The sequence below is a fragment of the Myxine glutinosa genome, chromosome 11, assembly GCF_964187855.1.
Source record: "Myxine glutinosa chromosome 11, kmMyxGlut1.1, whole genome shotgun sequence".
Lineage (NCBI taxonomy): Eukaryota > Metazoa > Chordata > Myxini > Myxiniformes > Myxinidae > Myxine > Myxine glutinosa.
In genome coordinates, this window is record NC_136271.1 from 44,476,541 (window position 1) to 44,502,436 (window position 25,896).

General features: G+C 44.6%; 1 protein-coding gene across 1 annotated transcript; it reads right to left on the bottom strand.

Moving 5' to 3' along the window:
* Window positions 1-304: 304 nt before the first annotated feature.
* LOC137436618 (RNA-binding protein Nova-1) lies at window positions 305-25,422 on the bottom strand. The gene is made up of 6 exons (XM_068130571.2): window positions 25,042-25,422; window positions 12,333-12,476; window positions 6,697-6,836; window positions 6,200-6,361; window positions 2,800-3,003; window positions 305-2,665 (listed from the first exon to the last, which is right to left on the bottom strand). Exons 1-6 carry the CDS (start codon window positions 25,175-25,177, stop codon window positions 2,000-2,002), a joined length of 1,452 nt encoding a protein of 483 aa, XP_067986672.1. The 5' UTR covers window positions 25,178-25,422; the 3' UTR covers window positions 305-1,999.
* Window positions 25,423-25,896: the final 474 nt, after the last annotated feature.

Here is a 25,896-nt window from a genome sequence, read left to right on the forward strand (position 1 = left end):
GACGTCATGGGTAATGGCAGCCAATGCAAGTCAAAATTGCAAAAACAAAATTCACGATGTACCAAGTTACATTGGTATCTATAATGAGTTTAAGTTTCGTAGACTTATCTACGACGGTTTTCTCAGAATAGTCTCCACAAAACGTGCGAGAATAATAATAATCTTTACAAGAACAATAGGCTTCCAGGAGGAACCTCACTGGATGCCTATACGAGCCAAGTTAAAAATGCCTCCCAAACATTGAAAATATTAATACTTGAGCACAAGCATTTTCAAGATAAGCATCAAAAGTCGACTATTCATAGCAAATTTAAATGCTCTGCTTTATTTTAAAAACAAAAGGGACATTGATAAAACCAAAAACTACACACAACCATCAATGGCACCGTGAGGTACAAAGACAGGTCCATCAGGTGTACGAGCACAATCTACATGCAGCTTGACGGAGAAATGAAAGCAAAACAAAACGTATACAAAACATCCAAACTAACAGAATGCACTTAAGGCAGCGGCACAAACAAATGCACTCGGCCAAAACAAACCCAAATAGTGCAGGCCCAAACAATGGCCATTCCTACTTGAAGGTGAAAACGTAAGCAATTGGGGACGGGGAGTCTGGCAGAGTTTTACTATTTGTATCATACAAGTTTGCCGTAAAAATGTTCTGTACTTCAGGCCATACCAAGCCAAGACATCCAATTCACCTTAACTCTGTCCCAGTCCTGACCAAGCAGTTTGAAATAATGCAAATAGCGTGTGCTCGCTCCTCGAACAAGATCATCCGAATGGACGAGGAATGATCGCCTGACAGATGACAAGGTATGTGCATCGAAAAGCGTTCCTCGACATCGACGGATATACATACATTTGGAGGTTAATTTTTAAAAAAAGAAGCAGAAATCACTGTTAATGGAAATGCAGACGGACGAACGGACAGATTGACTTCACACCCTAAACTCTGCTATGGTGTTAAACTTTGTTAAAACGTGTGTGTGGTGCAGAAATTGTACTTTGTGGAACATCCCGTCCCACAGGGTTTCTCCACGTCTTTCAACAACCTCCCACCACCAACAAGACGGGGATTTTTCTACTCGGATGCAACAACAATTAAATATTTACATCGGCGAGATTCAGCCGTGCAACACACTCGACGCGTGGCCTGCACTGCCCAATCGTGCAATTGGCCAAGTGTTCTTAAGTATACGTTTGATGATGTAACACCTCCCTAAGATCGGCACCACACGATGGTAGCCAGCTTCCGCACATTATGGTACGGCACGAGTACTTTAGCAATAAAGAGCAGGTTATATAGTCTAAATAAGCCAATTACCAAAAACAAAAAAAAACATGAAGACATGGCGAGGAGACAAAATCATTAAATTGATTGTTTATAAACATTTTTGATAACACTCTTACAACGAAATATGTAATTTAGGATTTTTCAAAACAATGAAAGACCGTATTCTTAAATATGGCCCTGACCTGGAAATCATACGCCACAGTTTCCCAAAACTCGGGAATGAGTAGAATCAAGACCATCGAGACAATTCATAGAAATTATTAGATCGGGTCAGATAGGCTGCGTCGCCTCACAGCCTAACCAGCTAGGATTAGGCCTTGTCCAAAAACCCAAGAGTAAATCCCGTGATAACTCACCCTGATGCATAGCAAAGGTATTATGTATGATAAGTACAATGAGGATGAAGAAAAACAATTGCAATTTTCACACCCACAAATACAATTCATGAAGCCACTCAAAAGGGAGGGGAGGAGGGATGACAAATATACATTGTTGCTCTACAATGGGGGAAAAACAAGAACAAAAACAGGGATGTGTAATGTGTATTCTATTCTGGATAGGAAATAATAAAAAAAAGAAAGAAAAGAAAACCCAACAGCCAATGCGTTGTGTTTACAAATCTCATAATCTGCTCACGAGGTCAGGTGAGGTCACGCACGTACAAGCCTCGAAACCACAAGCCAGTAGATCCAGTTTTAGTTAGCGGTCGCTAGCAGCTCGCATGTACTTCTCAATGGCAACGCGCCGCTTGATCAGGAATTCGGCAACTTTGCGTGCCGACGCCGGACCCCACACAGTGACACGGCGATTTTGGGTGCCAGGCATGAACTCGCCCTTTCGCGACAATTGGATGCGTGTGCCGGTCGATTCCTGATAGTCCATCAGTGTGCGGCCTCCCTTGCCCATGATGACACCGACGATGCTCTCTGGAACGGCCATCTCGATGGATGTGGCATCTGCCGGAACTTCGTCGGAACGAAGCGTCTCCAGAGATGCGGCAGTCTCTGCTTCTTCGGCATTAGTCGCCTGGTCGTTCACCACAGCTTGCACCGCCGCACCTGCCGCTATGCTCAGGTTCCAGTCGAGACCCAAGGTGGTCGGGCTATATCCCAAGTTCACGAGCGTACCCACAGCGTCCGAGGCTGCTTGGAGGTCTCGCCCACGAAAACCGGCCTGAATCAGCATGGGTTGAACCACAGCATCCGTCTGCTGCTTCATCTGGAGCTGCAAATGCTGTTGCTGCTGCTGCTGCCAGTTAGTGGTGACAGGCAAAGCTGAGGCCTGAGCGCCAGAATTCGGTATAGTTTCAGAAGTTAAGGGGGTTGCAGTGCGCGCCCTGGTGGGGAGGGCATTCACCTGATATGCCTTGGATGGGTTTTTTTTTTGAGAGAGAAGGGGAGAAGAAACAGACTGGCAAGAATGAGGTGTATGGAGTAAATGGCATGACACCCATTTTCTAAGGAAATTATCCAAGTTAGCAACAATCCAAATTGCCTTACCTGTGTGTAGTCCTCATAGTACCCATAATAGGGATCAAAGGGACGAACGGTTGGCAGAGCAGGTGTGGTGGGCATGGAATTTGTAGATGGAACAGACATGTTCCCATAACTGATGCTCAAACAGCTGCCACTATCAGGGTGTTCAAGAACTTTGTCAATAATTCGATGCACACAGTGGTGCATTTGCTTCTCTGTCCCAGTCACCTGGGGGAAAAACAAAAGCAAAAGTTGAGAACACAGGTATTGATGCCATCTGATCTCGTCACACCTTGTTGGGTTAAAAACAAAACTCAGAAAAAATAGAATTCAGGAGGCAGTGGGTGAGTGAGTGTACCATGGCCTAGAGAAAGGATGTAATAATTGTAGACGAGATGGAATAAAGGTGCATGCGAGACAGGTGGAATAAATGTCCCATCGGTCTGAGTGATGACATACCATTGGTGATCCTTCCGGGAGGACATACCATTGGTGGAGATCCAGGTTGGGAAGTTCACCGGTTAGATCAGAACTGCAGTGCCGTAGACAAATGTGGAAGAACAAATTCTCAGCCAAAAGTAATAATGTGTGGTGATTTCGACCGTCATCAAGTGTTTGGATGGGTGGTTATTAGTTGGTCCATGGTAACAAAGGTGTAAAATCGAGTTGTCATCAGTCGGTGGACGGTATATCATCGACGCACATTAGCCGGATGTGGAGAGCAATGCACAGCCAGAAGTATTCCGAGGGACTTAGAGGAGTTAGCACACAACATGGGAAATAGATCACCTTGTGGTCAAAGCTCAGTATCCCTTCCAACCCATTTCCTATCTGTTGACCGTTTGCCTCCAGTTATTCTGCTCGTTCATGAGCCATTAAATCTGTATTTATTTGTCACGACAGCAATGCCGGGTCCCTCCTCCCATACCTTCCCTTCCCTCCAAACTCCCATCCCACCACTTCCCCTCCCTACTCCCACCCTTTCCTCTCACCCCACGCAACCTCCACTCCCCTCTGGATTCCCATCTCACCCCTTCCCTCCACCATATCCCCCTCCTGATCCCACCCTTGCCCAATTAACTCCCACCCCATCCCTTTCCCCTCCCACCTCCTCTCCTCTCTATCCCTCGGCCCCCACTCCTTCCTCTCCCTCTGGACTCCCACCCCACCCTTCCACCTCTTCCCCTCGCTCAACTCCAACCCCTCTCACTCCCACCTACACTCCTACACCTCCCAACAGAACTTTCGCAGGTGTATTTTAAAATGTACATGTACATAATAATTTATTTAAAAAAAAAAAAAAAAACCCTCCCGGCCCCGGCGGCCTCCTGACTAAATAATTACATATGCAGTCATTTCATTTTCTAGTGCTGATAAAGCTTATTTTCGTGGCCTCTAATGTTTATTTACTTCACATAATGTGAATTACATGTGCATCAATTTGTTTACAATTTGTCCATCAAGCCTCGAAAAGTCAGACAAACACCAAATGATTTATTTATTTATTTCCTCCGCATTATGAGAATGTACCTTCACCGCTGCCTCGATCACTGTGAACAAAACATGCATTACCTCGTTTCCTCTGAATGGGTTGTAATCTATATGTACCTTTTCTTCTTCAACACAGTCCTTTCATTTAATGATAGAGGACGCATTATTCAGTCTTCAAAATGTACATCGGAGGCCTATACCATGGCAAGGCATTTTTGAGCAGGCAGAAACAAATGACAATAAAGACCCCTGTAAGGCAGAGCAGGCTGACCAAGGATAAAGCCTGTTTTTGATGTAATTTAATAAGGCCAGTTAATTACCTTCAAAGGGGGCGTTTAAATGTACCCAAACACACTACTTTCATTCATTCACTCACTCCCTTAGTATTAGGCCTGGGTGATAATGGAAAAACTCATATCACGGTAATGGACCTCATTTTCACGATTATCACGATAATATCATGATAATATAAATAAGAAATCAGTGCCTTGAGAACCACGGAGCATACCATAACAATCCACGTAAAAACAAACTGAATAGCCATCGAGTTACCTGTGTTCGCACACTTCATTTCATAATTCTGTTGCAATTTGTGTAAAGTCAAACCTCATTTTGCCTGGACGAAATCGCTTTGCTCCTTTGCCGAGTGACTTGACGAGCAGTTCCCAGAGCAGTTGATACGGAACGTCTGGCTTGGCAAGCGATAGCAAGCTGCTTGCTAATTGGGCCATTTGTGAAGAAAGTAATATATGACCATCTTCACTCTTCAGGCATTTAAAATTACACCTTTGATGTTGAACTTCGCAAATTCTAATAAATGCCAAGCAATCCCATGTTGTGCCAAAAATGTAATAAACGAAGATGAAAAATCACTCACAGAGCGACACTTGACAAAAGAGAACAAAGCAGAATGGCACTCAGTAGGGCATCCTTTTGACCTCACAAATAATTGGTAGTTGAATTCAGTGTCCAGATTTGCAAATCCTCTTAAATTTCAAGTCAATCAGATGAAAATTAATGATTTTAGAAATTTGAAAAAAAAGTGGTTGACCTTTGGCCTATGCCGACTTTGTGACAAATGTTGACCTCAAAAATAGTTGGTGGTTGAATTCAATACGCTGAAATGTAAATCCTATTTAAATTTCAAGTCGATTGGATGAAAATTGGGGATTTTAGATTTGGACAAAGTGGTTGACCTTTGGCCTACATTGACCTTTTGACCTCAAAAAGAAATAGGATTCTGTCAGACAACCAACTCCACCATTTGGTGAAGTTTCGTGAAGATCAGTTTAAAATTGTGACCTGTAGACAAGTATAAGTGAGCGGACAGACAAACACACACACACAAACGACAACGGCACTCAGTAGAGAGCATACCTCCGCCAGGTGAGCAGTTTACGTTTTGTATCCCAGAGTAGACCAGGATATCGCAATACAAAATCACATTTAATCAAAATCATCCATCCACAACTTTGAGATATCCTGATATATATCGTTTTTGGCCCTATCTCCCAATGGTGAAGAATCACTTTTTAAAATTCTAGTGCCAGATCCGAATCCAGATCTTCACCAAAGTCTAATCATTTTGTCCTCGTCACATACGCGACATCTCTGCCAAATTTCGTCCGAATCCGTCCACAACTTTTTGAGATATTTTGTTCACAGACAAACGGACAGACAAACAGACAGGGGTGAAAACATAACTTCCATCCACCTTAGGTGGTGGAGGTAATTAGAGCAAAGCTAACTCTCAGTCTAAACAGTATCAAACAATCTTTACAGAATGCATAAACAGACCTGCAATGCTTTAATGCAAACAAATGTCATTTTCTTTTTCAATGAACAATCTTGTGGCGTTTCATTAGAAGAAAACGCTTGATCCAAATAACTTATCATCATTGAAGTAGCAATGTAATTACAAAGTTTGACTTACCGTTACAACCCTCTCGAGCCCGTACCCATCAACCCAAGATCCATCAGCAGTTTTCTGAGACAGCTGCACCCGTGCCCCAGATTCCTCCATGATGCAGCGTACTGTCTCTCCCCCTTTGCCGATGATTACACCTGCCGTACTATTGGGAATAACCAGTTTAACCTGGTGGGAATGGGATGACGAATGATCACTTTATATAGTTCAACACAATTAGGATCACCATGTAAAACTTTACATTTGGTGGCTCGACTAATGCACTACACATTTGAACATAAAGATGCATCTTAACTGGTGGCCTTCAATAAACGTTTTTTGTTTTTTTTAACAAAAAGGTCCACCTTCCATCTTATTTGGACAACCACAATAGGAAATGTTGCTGAAGACTTCCTCAAACATCCGGTTATAATAAATAAACAAAAATAAAACATAGTAAAGTAAATAAGTTAATAGCACTTTGGTACCAACAAATATGAATGAGTACAAAGAGATCGGGTCACCATGCCAGCTCGTTTGATGCTCAAGGGTTGAGTAATGTTGAACTTTGTTAGAGATTCCACCATTTTGGTTGTAATAAGGTCATGTGCCTGCTTTAACCCATCCTCGGAGCCCTGGATGAGCGCCACGCGCTCATTCGTGCCTGCAGACGTGTGCAAAGGCAATGAGGGGAGGGAAGAGGTGAAGGGGGTTAAAACAGTGCAGTAATGTACTGGAACAGCATTCAGTGGAGTGCATACCTCCACCAGGCTAAACAGTTTACATTTTGTGTCCCATTGATAGGTCGAACCTGGAACTACCCCAAAATCTAATCAATTCATCCTTGTCACACACACCCAACCTGTCCACCAAATTTCAGCTGAATCCATCCACAACTTAATCATGCTCAGACAAACAAAAACGGACATGGGTGAAAACACAAGCTACTGTCCACCCTAGGTGGCAGAGGTCATAAAAGTTCCTTAACCAGAAACACAACTTGCTTTTTCAAAGAGATATACAACTTGTTTAAGATCACAATCAACTGCTTTTCAAGCGAGGCCAAATATATATACAAAAAATAAAAGGCAGTGTGTGTGTCCTCCATAACTCCAAAAACATGAAACCCAGCGGCCCCAAACTTTGCAGGCATACTTATCAAACTCCAAGGGAGTGCATGAATGAAAATTGGTTGTTTGGGTGTGTTAAAACACACTTTTTGAAGATGATTAACGGGGTGCTCATGAAATAAAATGAAAAGCCTTACCAAAATTTGGGTCCACCCTCTGACATCTCTGGGTTCTAAAGCCACCTTTATGTTTCGTCCTATTGAAACGTGCCTTGGCTTGGAGACACGATGTACTCTCACGGAATAATTGAAGCATATAATCAAAATCTGGATTCCAATTTGAGGAGTGGATCCCATACACTTAATAAGTATTGAAATCTGGAGTGAAATCTGAAAAATTTAACATCAGCGATTCTTATGACCAAATGTATTTATGGAAGCAATGAAGTTCTCCTCCTTCTGCACTGTCATCTTAATTCACACCTCCCTAGGATAGGGTGTTTTTTCCAAGTTGCAAAATACTTCAACTTTATTTCCATTTGTCATAATTTCATTATTGATTGTAAACAAATATAAAATGGAGGAAAGGAGTGAACAAAGCATTAGCGCTTCCTCTTCTACAAAGCATGACGGAGAAACTCAGCTACTAATTTCAATGCCAAAACATTAACATTAAAAATATATATACATTTTAGTATTCCCTGCGTTTTGGTAAACATACACCGCAAAGATAGTCTTCAAACTCAACGAGAAAACGTTACGGAGAAAGTCTGCTTCTGATAATTCTTCTTCTTCAAGCTCGGAAAGCATTATGAAGAAACTCAGCTGTCGAATACATGAAGGCTCCTTCATTCACCGCTGTTATTTCTGGGCACATGGTGTATATAGAGCCTCACAGCTCTGAATAGGCCATCAAACTTAAAAAAAGAAGATGAAGAAGATCTTTCCTCCATATTCAGCAAAGCGATGGGTAGAATTTGCTAGCTCATTCTTAAGCTCCATTACTTCGCTCATCTATCATAGTCTTTGTCACCTCATCATGCCGTGTTCTACACTCCCTCTTTATGGTTACCAGTTCCCCCTTGATTTCACTTTGGACATTTTAAAATTATTTTATTGCATCTGTATTTTCCTGAATGTGTTTGTTTAATTCATTCTGTCCTACCCCAAGTCCTTTCAACCCATTCCTGAGTCCTTCCACTATCTTTACATTCTCTATCTCTCCCGCCAATCTGGCCTAGCTCTCCTCCAACTTTTTCCGGACACCGATCCTCCACCCCTTTACCTCTTCCCGAACAGCAGCCATTTCCTTGCGCATCTCACGTTTGATTTCCCTGCTCATCGGGTCCATTCTAGTGCCCATCACTTGCATTTCGCCACTCATTCTCTCATCAACTCCATTTGTGCTTTGAACTGGACCACAAACAAAGCCCCATAATCGAGCAGGGCTGGCACGCCACCCTATGGTACAAGTTCCATGGATGCCGAATTTTCCTGGTTTTGGTTCTTCTTACGCTAACCTTGTGAAATCACCAGGTGAGTACCTCTAATCGTGCGCTGATAATACCATTTATAAACACTGAGTGAACAGGTGATCGATTTATTTAATTAATGAATAAATGTTCAGAACAGAATCCCTTTGTAACCTGGGGATTCCCTGTTCCTGCATTTTCATATTAAACTTGATTTTCACACGATTAGACAAGCAGGAAACGCTTCATTTTATATTCGTCAATAGCATCGAATGAACATAACGTCTTCCTTCCTCAAGCGCTGCTTCATCGGAATTAACATTACCGCACACGGTACCTCATTGTTTGTTTTAAAATTGACAGAATGCTGTGCTGTTTGATGAACCAATCGATAAGAGAACGGATTTAAAATTTATCAATTCACAGCCATTCAATAAAGTCAATACATCCATCGCGGCACTGATCAAGCACAATATACACGCTTCATGTGATGTGTGCAAAATGACGTCATTGTTTAATTATTATATAATCGGAAACATAATCGACAGGTTTTTATTTTTTCTAGTCGGTTATAGTCAAATTTCCTAATCAGCCTTGCACTAATATATATATATATATATATATATATATATATATATATATATATATATATATATATCTATATATATATATACATTTGCGGTTTTAGAATCCGCACTTGTTGTAAATAATTAATCACTTGTAAATATGACATTAAAGGTTAAAGGTAGCACCCTTAGTTAGGCCACAGCAACACGTAGGTCACCATAGGAATTCCAGTTATTTCATTATGTGTTTTTTTTTTTTTTTTTTTTTTTTAAGTTAAGGTGTTTAAGTTAATGTGTTTTAGTTAAGGCCGTGTTTCCAATAGTTGAATCTGCGTTGCGTCAATCAAATAAGGAGTAGGCCCTTCTGTTCATTTTGCGACCTCTCTCCAAGCGCCGCCATTACGCGCCTTGTTAGCAGCGTTCACTGCCATTGAGCTGAAGCTCGCTCTAACCGACGCCATTAACCATGCGGTCAGGCTCGAGGAAGAAGGGGGCGGGACGCCAAGAACAAGGTGTGGCCTGTCAACCAGACGTCAAAGGCGTGGCCGGTAAGCCCTCAACAACCAACCAGGGCTGAGGTGAGATCGCTGGTGGGCGTGGTTTTGGAGCGCGCGGAGTGATCTTGGCTCGCGTTATATAAGCGCGAACGAAAAGCCCTTTCACAGGACTGGAGGGAGAGCGCGCATTGTAACGGACTTGCACGGACATCTTCTTTTGGTGGACTTGATGATAGAGTGCTGAGTGCATTGCGAAAGCCTATACGGAGCGCACATTGGCAAAGGAGGACTCACTCGCTGGCGCTGAATAGAGAACTTGAGAGAGAGAGAGTGTTTGACACGACGATACGTTTATTACGTGCAAAGGACACGAGCCTCCCCCCCCGCCATATGTAAGGTCCGCTCGCGTCCAACGATACGCAGAGCTGCCTGCCGGGTTTCGCCCGCGAGACCGGAGCCTGGACGGAGTCGACTGGAGCCTGGACCATCGACCTGGACCTTCCACCCTACCAGCTACAATCCCCATGTGAGTGTGTCCGTTTGTCTGGGGCATAGAATAAGACTGTTATAAGACTGCCCTGTGTCCTGCTTCTTCCTTTTCCTTTCTTGTATATTCCTTTCGTTTCCTCTTCTTTCTTTGTACATAATTAATAAACCCATCTTTGTTCTTCCTACCTTCTGGTTTCCTCTCCATCCGATCGCATCCGTCCTTTCTCTCAATTGAGTACCTGTGGCACGATTAGGAACCGCTCAGAATCGGGTTTAGTCTTTGTTAATAGCTCGGATCGCGGATTGATAACCGCTCGGCATTATCCATCATATCCGTGGTTCAAGCGGGAGTTATTTCCCTGCTTTATGGTCGGGTTAGTAAGTAGGTATTTGGGACTACCTTGAGCAATGACCCTAGCTAATTTCGACCGGAAGGAGCGTTATAAATTCCAAGGACTCGGGACGGCCAGCTAAAAGGACAAGGGGATTAACCCCCCCTTTGATAAGGGGAGAGCCGTAACAATATATATATATATATATATATATATATATATATATATATATATATATATATATATATATATACAAAATGTCGGCTCATAGAAGAGCGAGCATGTATATTGTGGACAACAAATTGTGGGGTACAAAGGAACAACTTTGTATTGTGGGGTACAACGGGACAACATGATGACAGTGGGGCACCACGCAAAGGAATGAGCAAACAACAATCGAGAAGAGTAAGGAAGGAAACACGAGCCTACATTTGTAAGCAAGACATAAACAGATATAAACAGAGGGATTGCAACAAGGACATTTGTAGCGAGGAGTTATCGGCAAAAAAAGGAAGATGGTTTTCCAGAGTATCGAAGGAGTCATTAAAGTAGATGAGGAAAATGCACAGGCCCAGGACATTGCCTTAGGACACTGCAGCTTCCACTGGGAGAGTTCCATAGGCAATCAGAGAATACCAGATTGTCGAATACCCGAGATATGTCCAGGGAGATGATTCTGACCTCGAGGTTGATGTTTTGTGCCTCTAATCATTTCTGAGAGGGCAGCAGCAGCATGTCCAAAGTTGAGTATCGGGGCAGAATCAAAACTGATGGTCAGAGATACAGCTATTTGAAAACAGGAATGACGACATCAGCCACAATGATGAATTCCACAACTTTGCTTACAAGTGAAAGCAAGCATAGCGGCTTGTAGTACATATGATGTTTTTTTTGAACAAGACTTGATAGAGGTGGGAGGATCTGTTTTTGCACCCTTCTTGTAGATGGGAATGATGTTTCATGACTTCCAAGCAGATGTGTTGGAGAGTAGATAGTGGCGAAAGCCAGAACTTGAGAACATGGGCACGTCGCTGAAGCAGTGTCTAGGCTGCAGAGATATTTCTCCACCTTCTCAGCAAGGACAAATTCCAGAAGTGGGTGAGTACAAAGGGGGTAAGATATAAACAGAGGGATAGGTCGCGTACATTAAATTTGGAAGAAACCCGAGTTGAGACATTGTCTCGTCTTGAGCAGGACATGCGGCAATGCCGTTTGAGACAAAGAGAGGGAACATACATTGGAGGTAGATTTGACGAGATGCAACATTAAGACTTTGGGAAGGAGAGTGGTTGGTGGGGTTAGCTTCGTCACGTGCAGTTTGAACATCTCTAGTTAAGGCTAAGTCGTCTGATCTTGTCCAATCATATTCAAATGACCAATCAGAGACAATACATGGTCTATTTGAAAGACAACTGCTCTTCAAACAGACTGAAGAGCTCATAGTACAGACTCTGCTTCAGATATCATTACCTTGACAAAACACCAGCATTTATACATTTCGTAGGAAATCCATTTGCATGACAATTTTGTTTGGCTCATTGCGATTCCGTTAATGGAAGGATTTTAATACAAACAAAACGATGTACAGCCACCTTGCCTGCTGTAAGCAAAGGCTGAGTGGTTGTCAGCAGGTGCTTTGCAAAAGGAGTGGTAAAATGATTGTCTTACCTATCTGCTACGAGTGGCACTTTGAAAATGGACAAACGATTTGTTACGAGCAAATAACCATCCTCACCTGGGAAGTATTCATGAGCTTTGGACAGCTTGATGTTTGTTTGCGTGTCCCGTTGCAACTGCGTTATAGTTTCTCCACCCTTCCCCATGATGGGCCCCACAGCAAAGTTTGGAATAAGGAGCTTCAGGGAGAAATGGCTTCCATCTGGGGAGTCAACACAAGTACAGAAATCCACAACAATTTATAAACAAACAGATCACAAAGCTTTACAAATCAGTCTCACTTTTCTCAATTGCAGAATCACCTCCCAATTATGTCCATTCATTCTACGTCTCCACTTCATTAAAATAAAAAAACCATTAACATCTGTTAAATTTTATCACCAATTGCCCTCTCTTGTCGAACCACACTTGTCAACGTCACCCTGTCATTAAGCTTTTCCATGAGCCCCAATCCCAATCAATATAACAATTTAAACTCTGATCTTTCTGTTACTTTCATTCTCAATACCAGAGCATCTGCTCAGTCTATTCATTTTTCAGGTCTTTCTCCATCTTAGGAAGTTCCCATCACTAATTACAAGGAAGGGTCCATGAAGATCTTCAATTAAAGTCAAAACTACCAAGAAGAAGAACCACCTCTGGAGGCTATTTTTCCCCGTGGAGCAGGGGTTGGCCAATTAAAGACAAAACTGCTTTCAATAAATTCTTGCTATCAATGGCAAAATCATAAATCTATTTATTATGAATGCCCACTCACTCTCAGACCATTCGCTTGGTTTCTAAACCAGCCACACCACATGAAAATAGTTTTCTATGATTCTAGCAATAGATGGACGCATGAAACCTCACCCACTCACCAATAAAAATAAATAATGCGGGTTCTATTTCAAATTACATCTTGAATCCCTCCAGGGCCTTCACCACTGTCTGGGCCCCATCCTTGCTCCATAACCTCTTCCAACAGCATTCAAAGGCATCCTTCATTGTTCAGTTTTGCTCAGTGCTGAAATGTAGTCGGGTCTGATTAACTTAAGCGAGTAAGGAGCTCACAATTCTTGCCATCTCAATAAGCAGTGGCTGATTAAAGGTCATGCTCCAGATTAAACTCATGCCTGATTAGCCAGACAGATTAGACGATGTAAGCTTCTGCAAATGAACAGCACACAAAATAGCCACGCCCCATATCAGGTCACATTAATTGATATGGGGCGTCGCTATTTATTTCCTTGGCGATGCCACGGAATAATCATAATCACAATGTTGGATCGAGCCATTGTTTTCTCCTTAAAATAATCGTACAAGTGTCAAAAGGAAGCGGGTTCAGTTTGGCATTTTTAATATGAATCAGGCAAAGCCGAGAAACAAACGAAACCCTTTAGAATTACCCTCTTGAATGAATTACTCTCTAGAATTGATTACCCTTTAGGACACACTCTAATGAACCTTTAGGACCCACTCTAATGAACCTTTAGGACCCACTCTAATGAACCTTTAGGACCCACTCTAATGAACCTTTAGGACCCACTCTAATTAACCTTTAGGACCCACTCTAATGAACCTTTAGGACCCACTCTAATGAACCTTTAGGACCCACTCTAATGAACCTTTAGGACCCACTCTAATGAACCTTTAGGACCCACTCTAATGAACCTTTAGGACCCACTCTAATGAACCTTTAGGACCCACTCTAATGAACCTTTAGGACCCACTCTAATGAACCTTTAGGACCCACTCTAATGAACCTTTAGGACCCACTCTAATGAACCTTTAGGACCCACTCTAATGAACCTTTAGGACCCACTCTAATGAACCTTTAGGACCCACTCTAATGAACCTTTAGGACCCACTCTAATGAACCTTTAGGACCCACTCTAATGAACCTTTAGGACCCACTCTAATGAACCTTTAGGACCCACTCTAATGAACCTTTAGGACCCACTCTAATGAACCTTTAGGACCCACTCTAATGAACCTTTAGGACCCACTCTAATGAACCTTTAGGACCCACTCTAATGAACCTTTAGGACCCACTCTAATGAACCTTTAGGACCCACTCTAATGAACCTTTAGGACCCACTCTAATGAACCTTTAGGACCCACTCTAATGAACCTTTAGGACCCACTCTAATGAACCTTTAGGACCCACTCTAATGAACCTTTAGGACCCACTCTAATGAACCTTTAGGACCCACTCTAATGAACCTTTAGGACCCACTCTAATGAACCTTTAGGACCCACTCTAATGAACCTTTAGGACCCACTCTAATGAACCTTTAGGACCCACTCTAATGAACCTTTAGGACCCACTCTAATGAACCTTTAGGACCCACTCTAATGAACCTTTAGGACCCACTCTAATGAACCTTTAGGACCCACTCTAATGAACCTTTAGGACCCACTCTAATGAACCTTTAGGACCCACTCTAATGAACCTTTAGGACCCACTCTAATTAACCTTTAGGACCCACTCTAATTAACCTTTAGGACCCACTCTAATTAACCTTTAGGACCCACTCTAATTAACCTTTAGGACCCACTCTAATTAACCTTTAGGACCCACTCTAATTAACCTTTAGGACCCACTCTAATTAACCTTTAGGACCCACTCTAATTAACCTTTAGGACCCACTCTAATTAACCTTTAGGACCCACTCTAATTAACCTTTAGGACCCACTCTAATTAACCTTTAGGACCCACTCTAACCTTTAGGACCCACTCTAATGAACCTTTAGGACCCACTCAGATGACCCTTTAGGACCCAGTCAAATTAACCTTTAGAACACTAGAATTACCCTTCAGAACCCTCTCGATTTACCCTTTAAAATCCTCCCAAATTAACCTCCAGAACCCTCACGAATTACCCTTTGTAACCCTCTAGAATTACCCTTTACAATTACTCATTAGCATTACCCTTTAAAACCCATTAGAACTCTTTACAATTACCATTTAGAACCCATTATAATTACCCTTTAGAAACCATTAGAACTCTTTAGAATTACCCATTAAAACTCTACAATTACCCTTTAAAACTCTTTACAATTACCCTTTCAAACCCATTAGAACTCTTTACAATTACCCTTTAGAATTACCCTTTATAACTCTTCAGAACTCTTTACAATTACCCTTTCAAACCCATTATAATTACCCTTTCGAACCCATTAGAATTACCCTTTCGAACCCATTAGAATTACCCTTTATAACTCTTTACAATAACCCTTTCAAACCCATTATAATTACCCTTTCAAACCCATTAGAATTACCCTTTATAACTTCAGAATTACCCTTTAGAACTCTTTACAATTACCCTTTATAACCCATTGTAATTACCCTTTAGAACCACACATGAGAAGCCTTAAGAACCCCTAAGAATGCTTTAGAATTCAACACGGCGGGTTAAAAAGGTTCGTCTACATTTTTGACAGACGGATGGAAAGAAGGACATAGCCAAATATTGAAGAGCATAAACTGCTTAAAAATATCTCACTCCTCTCTGCACACGTGCGATTGGGTCAAATTCAGAGTCAAAGTACGAATTTGGTTTTTCTAAGCAAAACAAGTCAAGTGAATCCACTTGGATTCCGCCCAGGTTGGCACATGGAAATTATGATGTAGCATAATTATCATCTCGGGTCAAGATTTGAAATTATGCCATGGTTTTTGTAAAATTGCTACTAGTATTCACATTATGTACTTTCACCAAAACATACATCATCATAGAAACATACATAGAATTTGGGTCCTCTGGGTCATTTGGGTCCTCTGGGTCATTTGGGTCCTCTGGGTCATTTTGGTCCTCTGGGTCATTTGGGTCCTCTGGGTCATTTGGGTCCTCTGGGTCATTTGGGTCCTCTGGGTCATTTGGGTCCTCTGGGTCATTTGGGTCCTCTGGGTCATTTGGGTCCTCTGGGTCCTCTGGGTCCTCTGGGTCCTCTGGGTCATTTGGGTCCTCTGGGTCCTCTGGGTCATTTGGGTCCTCTGGGTCATTTGGGTCCTCTGGGTCATTTGGGTCCTCTGGGTCATTTGGGTCCTCTGGGTCATTTGGGTCCTCTGGGTCCTCTGGGTCATTTGGGTCCTCTGGGTCCTCTGGGTCATTTGGGTCCTCTGGGTCATTTGGGTCCTCTGGGTCATTTGGGTCCTCTGGGTCATTTGGGTCCTCTGGGTCATTTGGGTCCTCTGGGTCATTTGGGTCCTCTGGGTCATTTGGGTCCTCTGGGTCATTTGGGTCCTCTGGGTCATTTGGGTCCTCTGGGTCATTTGGGTCCTCTGGGTCATTTGGGTCCTCTGGGTCATTTGGGTCCTCTGGGTCCTCTGGGTCATTTGGGTCCTCTGGGTCCTCTGGGTCATTTGGGTCCTCTGGGTCATTTGGGTCCTATGGGTCATTTGGGTCCTCTGGGTCCTCTGGGTCCTCTGGGTCATTTGGGTCCTCTGGGTCATTTGGCTCCTCTGGGTCATTTGGCTCCTCTGGGTCATTTGGGTCCTCTGGGTCATTTGGGTCCTCTGGGTCATTTGGGTCCTCTGGGTCATTTGGGTCCTCTGGGTCCTCTGGGTCATTTGGGTCCTCTGGGTCATTTGGGTCCTCTGGGTCATTTGGGTCCTCTGGGTCATTTGGGTCCTCTGGGTCATTTGGGTCCTCTGGGTCATTTGGGTCCTCTGGGTCATTTGGGTCCTCTGGGTCATTTGGGTCCTCTGGGTCATTTGGGTCCTCTGGGTCATTTGGGTCCTCTGGGTCATTTGGGTCCTCTGGGTCATTTGGGTCCTCTGGGTCATCTGGGTCATTTGGGTCCTCTGGGTCATTTGGGTCCTCTGGGTCATTTGGGTCCTCTGGGTCATTTGGGTCCTCTGGGTCATTTTGGTCCTCTGGGTCATTTGGGTCCTCTGGGTCATTTGGGTCCTCTGGGTCATTTTGGTCCTCTGGGTCATTTGGGTCCTCTGGGTCATTTGGGTCCTCTGGGTCATTTGGGTCCTCTGGGTCATTTGGGTCCTATATTCCTATCCTATAACATATATATCTCCTATAACCTATCCTATAAATATAGATTTGATGACGTCATGTTTACACATCTGAGCGACAGAAATGAGCGACAGAAATGAGCGACAGAAATGGGTGACAGAAACTAGCTTCACTTTTGAGCGCCCGAAATTCCCAGGCAAACGCTATAACGCACCAGGTTTACAACTTTTACCAGGTTTACCAGGTTTACACCAGGTTTACAACTAGTTTACAACCTGTGCGTTAATAACCAACCAAAACACCCACAGGTGTAAACATAGCAAAATCAACAAACTTTGCCCATTGTGCAAGAAATCCACGAACAGTTGCATTTAACGAACTAGCAACGATACCCGCGCTATGGGCGGGGCTTCAATTGGGAAGCCCAAATGAAAAGGCAAAATATCAGAAATTGAAGGCTTTTTTTATTTTAAACGATTCATATAAACATCCGTTGAATCATATCACACGCAAATCGTCATAATCTAAACAGTACATGGCGCCCATTTTGAAAAAAGATTGAATTCTGCAAAACGGAAGCAGCCACGACACGTCTTTCTCAGTCGCACGTTTATGTGTGAAGAGTGCGCGCCGAATCTGTAACACGGAAGCGGCCGCTACACCTGTTTCTCAGTCGCTTTGCACACGCTGCCATGTTACTTCGGAGCCACACGTTTATATAGGAAGAGTTCGTCAGGAGTCGATCTACTCTCTCCTGGTACGTAGATTAAACAGTATTTGTAGAATTTCAACAAAAGCCACATCACTTTTCATATCGGTAAATATTATTCCATCGTGTTTGGAAAAACAGGGAAATTGGAAAAATTTGAAAAACAATATGGCCTATTTTACTCCCAGGAATACCCACCCAAAATATCGTTGCGATCGGTTGAGCCGTTTTTGCGGTACCTTCAAACGGACGGACAGACATTTGGCCAAGACATGTTTGTGTGGTGTTTGTTTTAGATAAGGTTCGTTTTTCTATCAAAGATGGCTGCCAAACCACGAGACCTATGATGTCACCTTTTCACACGAAATGCAGAAATGGTGTTAGGTATTTGCAAAACTTCATAGATAAGGTAAGCACTTTCAGAGAAACAATTTCAGTACGTTCCTTAAATCGAACATGGGTCCCAAACCATATGACCGATGGCACCATCAATTTAATTATCACATACAATTTGTGAAGACTGCAGATCATGCACAATAAATTTCGAACTGATAAGATCAAGCGTCCTACTTGTCTAATTACGACGTCATAATGATGGCACAGATGACCAAGCCATTCGTATTAGGAACTTCCGGCTGGATAGACTTCCAGCCTAGCTAGAATAAGCTATTACTATGAGTGGTTGAGACTGGATAGACTTCCGGCCCAGATAGATTAAGCCATGAGGAGTGGTTGAGACTGGATAGACTTCCGGCCTAGTTAAAATAAGGCATGAGGAGTGGTTGAGACTGGATAAACTCCCGGCCGAGCTCGACAAAGCCATGAGGAGTGGTTGAGACTGGATAGACTCCCAGGCCAAGCTAGAATAAGAAATGAGTGGTCGACACTGGATAGACCTCCGCGGCCTAGCTAGAATAAGCCGTGAAGAGAGGTTGAGACTGGATAGACTCCCAACCCAGGTAGACTAAGCCGTGAGGAGTGGTTGAGACTGGATAGACTCCCGGCCCAGCTAGAATAAGCCATGAGGAGTGGTTGAGACTGGATAGACTCCCGTCCGAGCTAGAATAAGCCATGAGGAGTGGTCGAGGCTGGATAGACATCCGGCCAAGGCAGAATAAGCTATGATGAGTGGTTGAGACTGGATAGACTTCCGGCCCAGCTAGAATAAGCCATGAGGAGTGGTTGAGACTGGTCAGACTCCCGGCCGAGCTAGAATAAGCCATGGAGTGGTTGAGACTGGATAGACTCCCGGCCTAGGTAGAATAAGCGATGAGGAGTGGTTGAGACTGGATAGACTCCCGGCCAAGCTAGAATAAGCTGAGGAGTGGTTGAGACTGGATAGACTTCCTGCCTTGCTAGAATAAGTGATGAGGAGTGGTTGAGACTGGATAGACTTCCGGCCGAGCTAGAATAAGCTATGAGTGGTTGAGACTGGATAGACATCCGGCCTACCTAGAATAAGCTATAATGAGTGGTTGAGACTGGATAGACCAGGCCTAGCTAGAATAAGCCATGAGGAGTGGTCGAGGCTGGATAGACATCCGGCCAAGGCAGAATAAGCTATGATGAGTGGTTGAGACTGGATAGACATCCGGCCTACCTAGAATAAGCTATGATGAGTGGTTGAGACTGGATAGACCAGGCCTAGCTAGAATAAGCCATGAGGAGTGGTTGAGACTGGATAGACATCCGGCCAAGGCAGAATAAGCTATGATGAGTGGTTGAGACTGGATAGACTCAAGGCCTAGCTAGAATAAGCCACGAGGAGTGGTTGAGACTGGATAGACATCCGGCCAAGGCAGAATAAGCTATGATGAGTGGTTGAGACTGGATAGACTTCCGGCCCAGCTAGACTAAGCCGTGAGGAGTGGTTGAGACTGGACAGACTTCCGGCCTAGCTGGAATAAGCTATGAGGAGTGGTTGAGACTGGATCGACTCTCGGCCTAGCTGGAATAAGCCATGAGGAGTGGTTGAGACTGGATAGACATCCGGCCTACCTAGAATAAGCTATGATGAGTGGTTGAGACTGGATAGACTCCAGGCCTAGCTAGAATAAGCCATGAGGAGTGGTTGAGACTGGATAGACCTCCGGCCTTGGTAGAATAAGCATGAGGAGTGGTTGAGACTGGATAGACTTCTGGCCTAGCTCGAATCAGGTGTTACTATGAGGAGTAGTTGAGACTGGATGGACACTCGGCCTAGCTTGAATAAGCGATGATGAGTAGTTGCGGCTGGATCGACTCTCGGCCTAGCTTGAATAAGCTATGACGAGTGGTCGAGACTGGATAGACCTCTGGCCTAGCTAGATTAACCTATGACGAGTGGTTGAGACTGGATAGACTCCCGGCCTAGCAAGAATAAGCCATGAGGAGTGGTTGAGACTGGATAGACTCCCGGCCTAGCTAGAATAAGCCATGAGGAGTGGTTGAGACTGGATAGACTTCCGGCTTAGCTAGAATAAGCCATGAGTGGTTGAGACTGGATAGACTCCCGGCCTAGCTAGAATAAGCCATGAGGAGTGGTTGAGACTGGATAGACCCCCGGCCTAGCTAGAATAAGCCATGAGGAGTGGTTGAGACTGGAGAGACTTCCGGCCCAGCTCGACTAAGCCGTGAGGAGTGGTTGAGACTGGATAGACTCCTGGCCTAGCTAGAATAAGCCGGGAGGAGTAGTTGAGACTGGATAGACTCTCGGCCTTGCTTGAATAAGCTATGATGAGTGGTTGAGACTGGATAGACCTCTGGCCTAGCTATAATAAGCTATGGGGAGTCGTTGAGACTGGATAGACTTCCGGCCTAGATAGAATAAGCCATGAGGAGTGGTTGAGACTGGATAGACCTACCGCCTCGCTAGAATAAGCTATGATGAGTGGTTGAGACTGGATAGACTTCCGGCCTACATCGAATAAGCTATGATGAGTGGTTGAGACTGGATAGACTCCAGGCCTAGCTAGAATAAGCTATGATGAGTGGTTTAGACTGGATAGACATCCGTCCTTGCTAGAATAAGCTATGAGGAGTGGTTGAGACTGGATAGACTCCAGGCCTAGCTAGAATAAGCTATGATGAGTGGTTTAGACTGGATAGACATCCGTCCTTGCTAGAATAAGCTATGATGAGTGGTTTAGACTGGATAGACATCCGGCCTAGCTAGAATAAGCTATGATGAGTGGTTTAGAGCGGATAGACTCCAGGCCTAGCTAGAATAAGCCATGATGAGTGGTTTAGACTGGATAGACATCCGTCCTTGCTAGAATAAGCTACGATGAGTGGTTTAGACTGGATAGACATCCGTCCTTGCTAGAATAAGCTACGATGAGTGGTTTAGACTGGATAGACATCCGTCCTTGCTAGAATAAGCTATGATGAGTGGTTGAGACTGGATAGACTTCCGGCCTACATCGAATAAGCTATGATGAGTGGTTGAGACTGGATAGACTCCAGGCCGAGCTAGAATAAGCTATGATGAGTGGTTGAGAGTGGATAGACTCCAGGCCTAGCTAGAATAAGCTATGAGGAGTGGTTGAGACTGGATAGACTTCCGGCCCAGCTAGACTAAGCCATAAGGAGTGGTTGAGACTGGATAGACTCCCGGCCTAGCTGGAATAAGCCATGAGGAGTGGTTGAGACTGGATAGACTCCCGGCCTAGCTAGAACCAGCCATGAGGAGTGGTTGAGACTGGATAGACTTCCGGCCTAGCTATAATAAGCCATGAGGAGTGGTGGAGACTGAATAGACTTCCGGCCGAGCTGGAATAAGCCATGAGGAGTGGTTGAGACTGGATAGACTTCCGGCTTAGCTAGAATAAGCCATGAGGAGTGGTTGAGACTGGATAGACTCCCGGCATAGCTAGAATAAGCCATGAGGAGTGGTTGAGACTGGATATACTTCCGGCCTAGCTAGAATAAGTCATGAGGAGTGGTCGAGACTGGTCAGACTCCCGGCCGAGCTAGAATAAGCCATGAGGAGTGGTTGAGACTGGATAGACTTCCGGCTTAGCTGGAATAAGCCATGAGGAGTGGTTGAGACTGGATGGACTTCCGGCTTTGCTGGAATAAGCCATGAGGAGTGGTTGAGACTGGATGGACTTCCGGCCTAGCTAGAATAATCCGTGAGGAGTGGTTGAGACTGGATAGACTCCCGGCCTAGCTAGAATAACCCATGAGGAGTGGTTGAGACTGGATAGACTCCCGGCCTAGCTAGAATAAGCCATGAGTGGTGGTTTTGACTGGATAGACTCCCGGCCTAGCTAGAATAAGCCATGAGGAGTGGTTGAGACTGGATAGACTCCCGGCCTAGCTAGAATAAGCCGTGAGGAGTGGTTGAGACTGGATCGACTCCTGGCCTAGCTAGAATAAGCCGGGAGGAGTGGTTGAGACTGGATAGACTCCCGGCCTTGCTAGAATAAGCCATGAGGAGTGGTTGAGGCTGGATAGACTCCCGGCCTAGCTAGAATAAGCTATGAGGAGTGGTTGAGACTGGATAGACTCCCGGCCTAGCTAGAATAAGCCATGAGGAGTGGTTGAGACTGGATAGACTCCTGGCCTAGCTAGAATAAGCCATGAGGAGTGGTTGAGACTGGATAGACTCCCGGCCTAGCTAGAATAAGCCATGAGGAGTGGTTGAGACTGGATAGACTTCCTGCTTAGCCAGAATAAGCCATGAGGAGTGGTTGAGACTGGATAAGACTCCCGACTTAGCTAGAATAAGCCATGAGGAGTGGTTGAGACTGGATAGACTCCCGGCCTAGCTAGAATAAGCCATGAGGAGTGGTTGAGACTGGATAGACTTCCGGCTTAGCTAGAATAAGCCATGAGGAGTGGTTGAGACTGGATAGACCTCCGGCTTAGCTAGAATAAGCCATGAGGAGTGGTTGAGACTGGATAGACTCTCGGCCTAGCTAGAATAAGCCATGAGGAGTGGTTGAGACTGGATAGACTTCCGGCTTAGCTAGAATAAGCCATGAGGAGTGGTTGAGACTGGATAGACTTCCGGCTTAGCTAGAATAAGCCATGAGGAGTGGTTGAGACTGGATAGACTCCCGTCCTAGCTAGAATAAGCCATGAGGAGTGGTTGAGACTGGATAGACTCCCGGCCTAGCTAGAATAAGCCATGAGGAGTGGTTGAGACTGGATAGACTTCCGGCTTAGCTAGAATAAGCCATGAGGAGTGGTTGAGACTGGATAGACTCCCGGCCTAGCTGGAATAAGCCATGAGGAGTGGTTGAGACTGGATAGACTTCCGGCTTAGCTAGAATAAGCCATGAGGAGTGGTTGAGACTGGATAGACTTCCGGCTTAGCTAGAATAAGCCATGAGGAGTGGTTGAGACTGGATAGACTCCCGGCCTAGCTAGAATAAGCCATGAGGAGTGGTTGAGACTGGATAGACTTCCGGCTTAGCTAGAATAAGCCATGAGGAGTGGTTGAGACTGGATAGACTTCCGGCTTGGCTAGAATAAGCCATGAGGAGTGGTTGAGACTGGATAGACTTCCGGCTTAGCTAGAATAAGCCATGAGGAGTGGTTGAGACTGGATAGACTTCCGGCTTAGCTTGAATAAGCCATGAGGAGTGGTTGAGACTGGATAGACTTCCGGCTTAGCTAGAATAAGCCATGAGGAGTGGTTGAGACTGGATAGATTTCCGGCTTAGCTAGAATAAGCCATGAGGAGTGGTTGAGACTGGATAGACTTCCGGCTTAGCTAGAATAATCCATGAGGAGTGGTTGAGACTGGATAGACTTCCGGCTTAGCTAGAATAAGCCATGAGGAGTGGTTGAGACTGGATAGACTTCCGGCCTAGCTAGAATAAGCCATGAGGAGTGGTTGAGACTGGATAGACTTCCGGCTTAGCTAGAATAAGCCATGAGGAGTGGTTGAGACTGGATAGACTTCTGGCCTAGCTAGAATAAGCCATGAGGGGTGGTTGAGACTGGATAGACTTCCGGCTTAGCTAGAATAAGCCATGAGTGGTTGAGACTGGATAGACTTCCGGCTTAGCTAGAATAAGCCATGAGGGGTGGTTGAGACTGGATAGACTTCCGGCTTAGCTAGAATAAGCCATGAGGAGTGGTTGAGACTGGATAGACTCCCGGCCTAGCTGGAATAAGCCATGAGGAGTGGTTGAGACTGGATAGACTTCCGGCTTAGCTAGAATAAGCCATGAGGAGTGGTTGAGACTGGATAGACTTCCGGCTTAGCTAGAATAAGCCATGAGGGGTGGTTGAGACTGGATAGACTTCCGGCTTAGCTAGAATAAGCCATGAGGGGTGGTTGAGACTGGATAGACTTCCGGCTTAGCTAGAATAAGCCATGAGGGGTGGTTGAGACTGGATAGACTTCCGGCTTAGCTAGAATAAGCCATGAGGGGTGGTTGAGACTGGATAGACTTCCGGCTTAGCTAGAATAAGCCATGAGGAGTGGTTGAGACTGGATAGACTTCCGGCTTAGCTAGAATAAGCCATGAGGAGTGGTTGAAGGAGACAGGAGTTCATACATTGGAAAGATGACTGCGAGGGAATCCCATGGCGACCGTTCAGATAATGAAGGCTACAAACACAAGTGCAGAAAAGTTTTTGAACAGAATGGACAGGACCAGGGAATTCGAGTAAAGACGAAAGTTGGGACATGAGAATCCTTATAGTTATACATCAGTGCAATCTAGGGCTACAAGGCCTGACGCTGCGTCATGCATTCAACCGATCCGTGCAGACTACCCAAACTACACGAATCCGTGCTTCGCAATGTGAAACGCAGAAAAAAATTTGTATATAAATGCCGAATTACATCCACGTTTATGTCCTCAGAGCTGTTCTGTGATTAGAGCGGGAAAGGACCGCGCTTGTGCAGTACGCAATTACCCACAATGCTTTGCAAACCACTCAGGACAGTGAATCTCACTCTCACGTGAAGAACACCTCAGACAAACACACGCCGCACACAATGGACGGAGCTCCACGAGCAGGTAAAAACGAATTTAAAGAAGCGATCAATTTAACAGCCAAACCGAGAGAAGAGAACGTACGCCACAGAGCAGGATTCATGCGAGGCCTGGACTGGGCCGCAGCGCCTCAGACACGAACACTGACAGGATTATATAAACTCTCACCACGCATGAAGGCTTTCTTATTAATGGTGCCGTCGTCAATCGTGTTCTCTTCAGCCTCGAGAGGCCGTTTCCGAACTTCGGCGGTCGCCGTATCGGGCGGACTTCCATTCTCCTGTACATGACATGGCAACGACATGGCGGCCGAAGCCGCGAACCACAGCTTGGTCTCACTAAAATTATTGTCTTGCTGTGGACCTGTGGTCCTTCCCTGGCATTTACGACACCGTTTGCAATCTTTTAATGATTATTAATTTATTATACATTAGGCACTGGTTACTTCAACTTCTTCGTTATTTTCACGGCGACTTGTTCGGATACACTGTTTTTAGTTAAAATACACCGCCTCAATAAAATTGCTTCTTAATGGCAGCAAATGTGCTTGGGAAGGAATATTCGTCGTGCTCTTCTTCTTTACCGGCCTCCATTTAACCCACCTTTCTATTGACTTAGACCCGAGTCTTCACGAACCGGCTGGCCAGGTGTCACGTTCGACTAGATAGGATAGGAATTTGTTCAGGGTGCCGGTGATAACTCGCCTACTCTTCGTGAAGGACACCATGCTTTTGAAACACCGGGATGGCAGTTTTATACCTGGGTCGAGATTCGAACCAAGGTTAGACAGCTGAGAGCCAGCCCGCCCCCCCCCCCCCAATGATACTAACCCACACTGATTTTGACACTTTCCCTTTTTACTTGTCTTTGCAGTATTCAAGTACCGTTAAGAACTATACTTTTGCCACGTCAGACGCCATTTATTTATTATGTACACAATATGTTGGAGCGGGTCTTAACATTAAACAAACAAGAAGTCAAGAACCCGTATCCTCGCACTGGTATGAATGGATGATTAAACCT

Coding starts and splice junctions, on each gene's coding strand:
- LOC137436618 (XM_068130571.2), bottom strand. CDS start 25,177: ATGTCGTTGCCATGTCATGTACAGGAGAATGGAAGTCCGCCCGATACG. Junction 3,004..6,199: donor GGCTCGAGAGGGTTGTAACG/GTAAGTCAAACT, acceptor TTTTTCCCCCAG/GTGACTGGGACAGAGAAGCA. Junction 2,666..2,799: donor ACTATGAGGACTACACACAG/GTAAGGCAATTT, acceptor AACCCATCCAAG/GCATATCAGGTGAATGCCCT.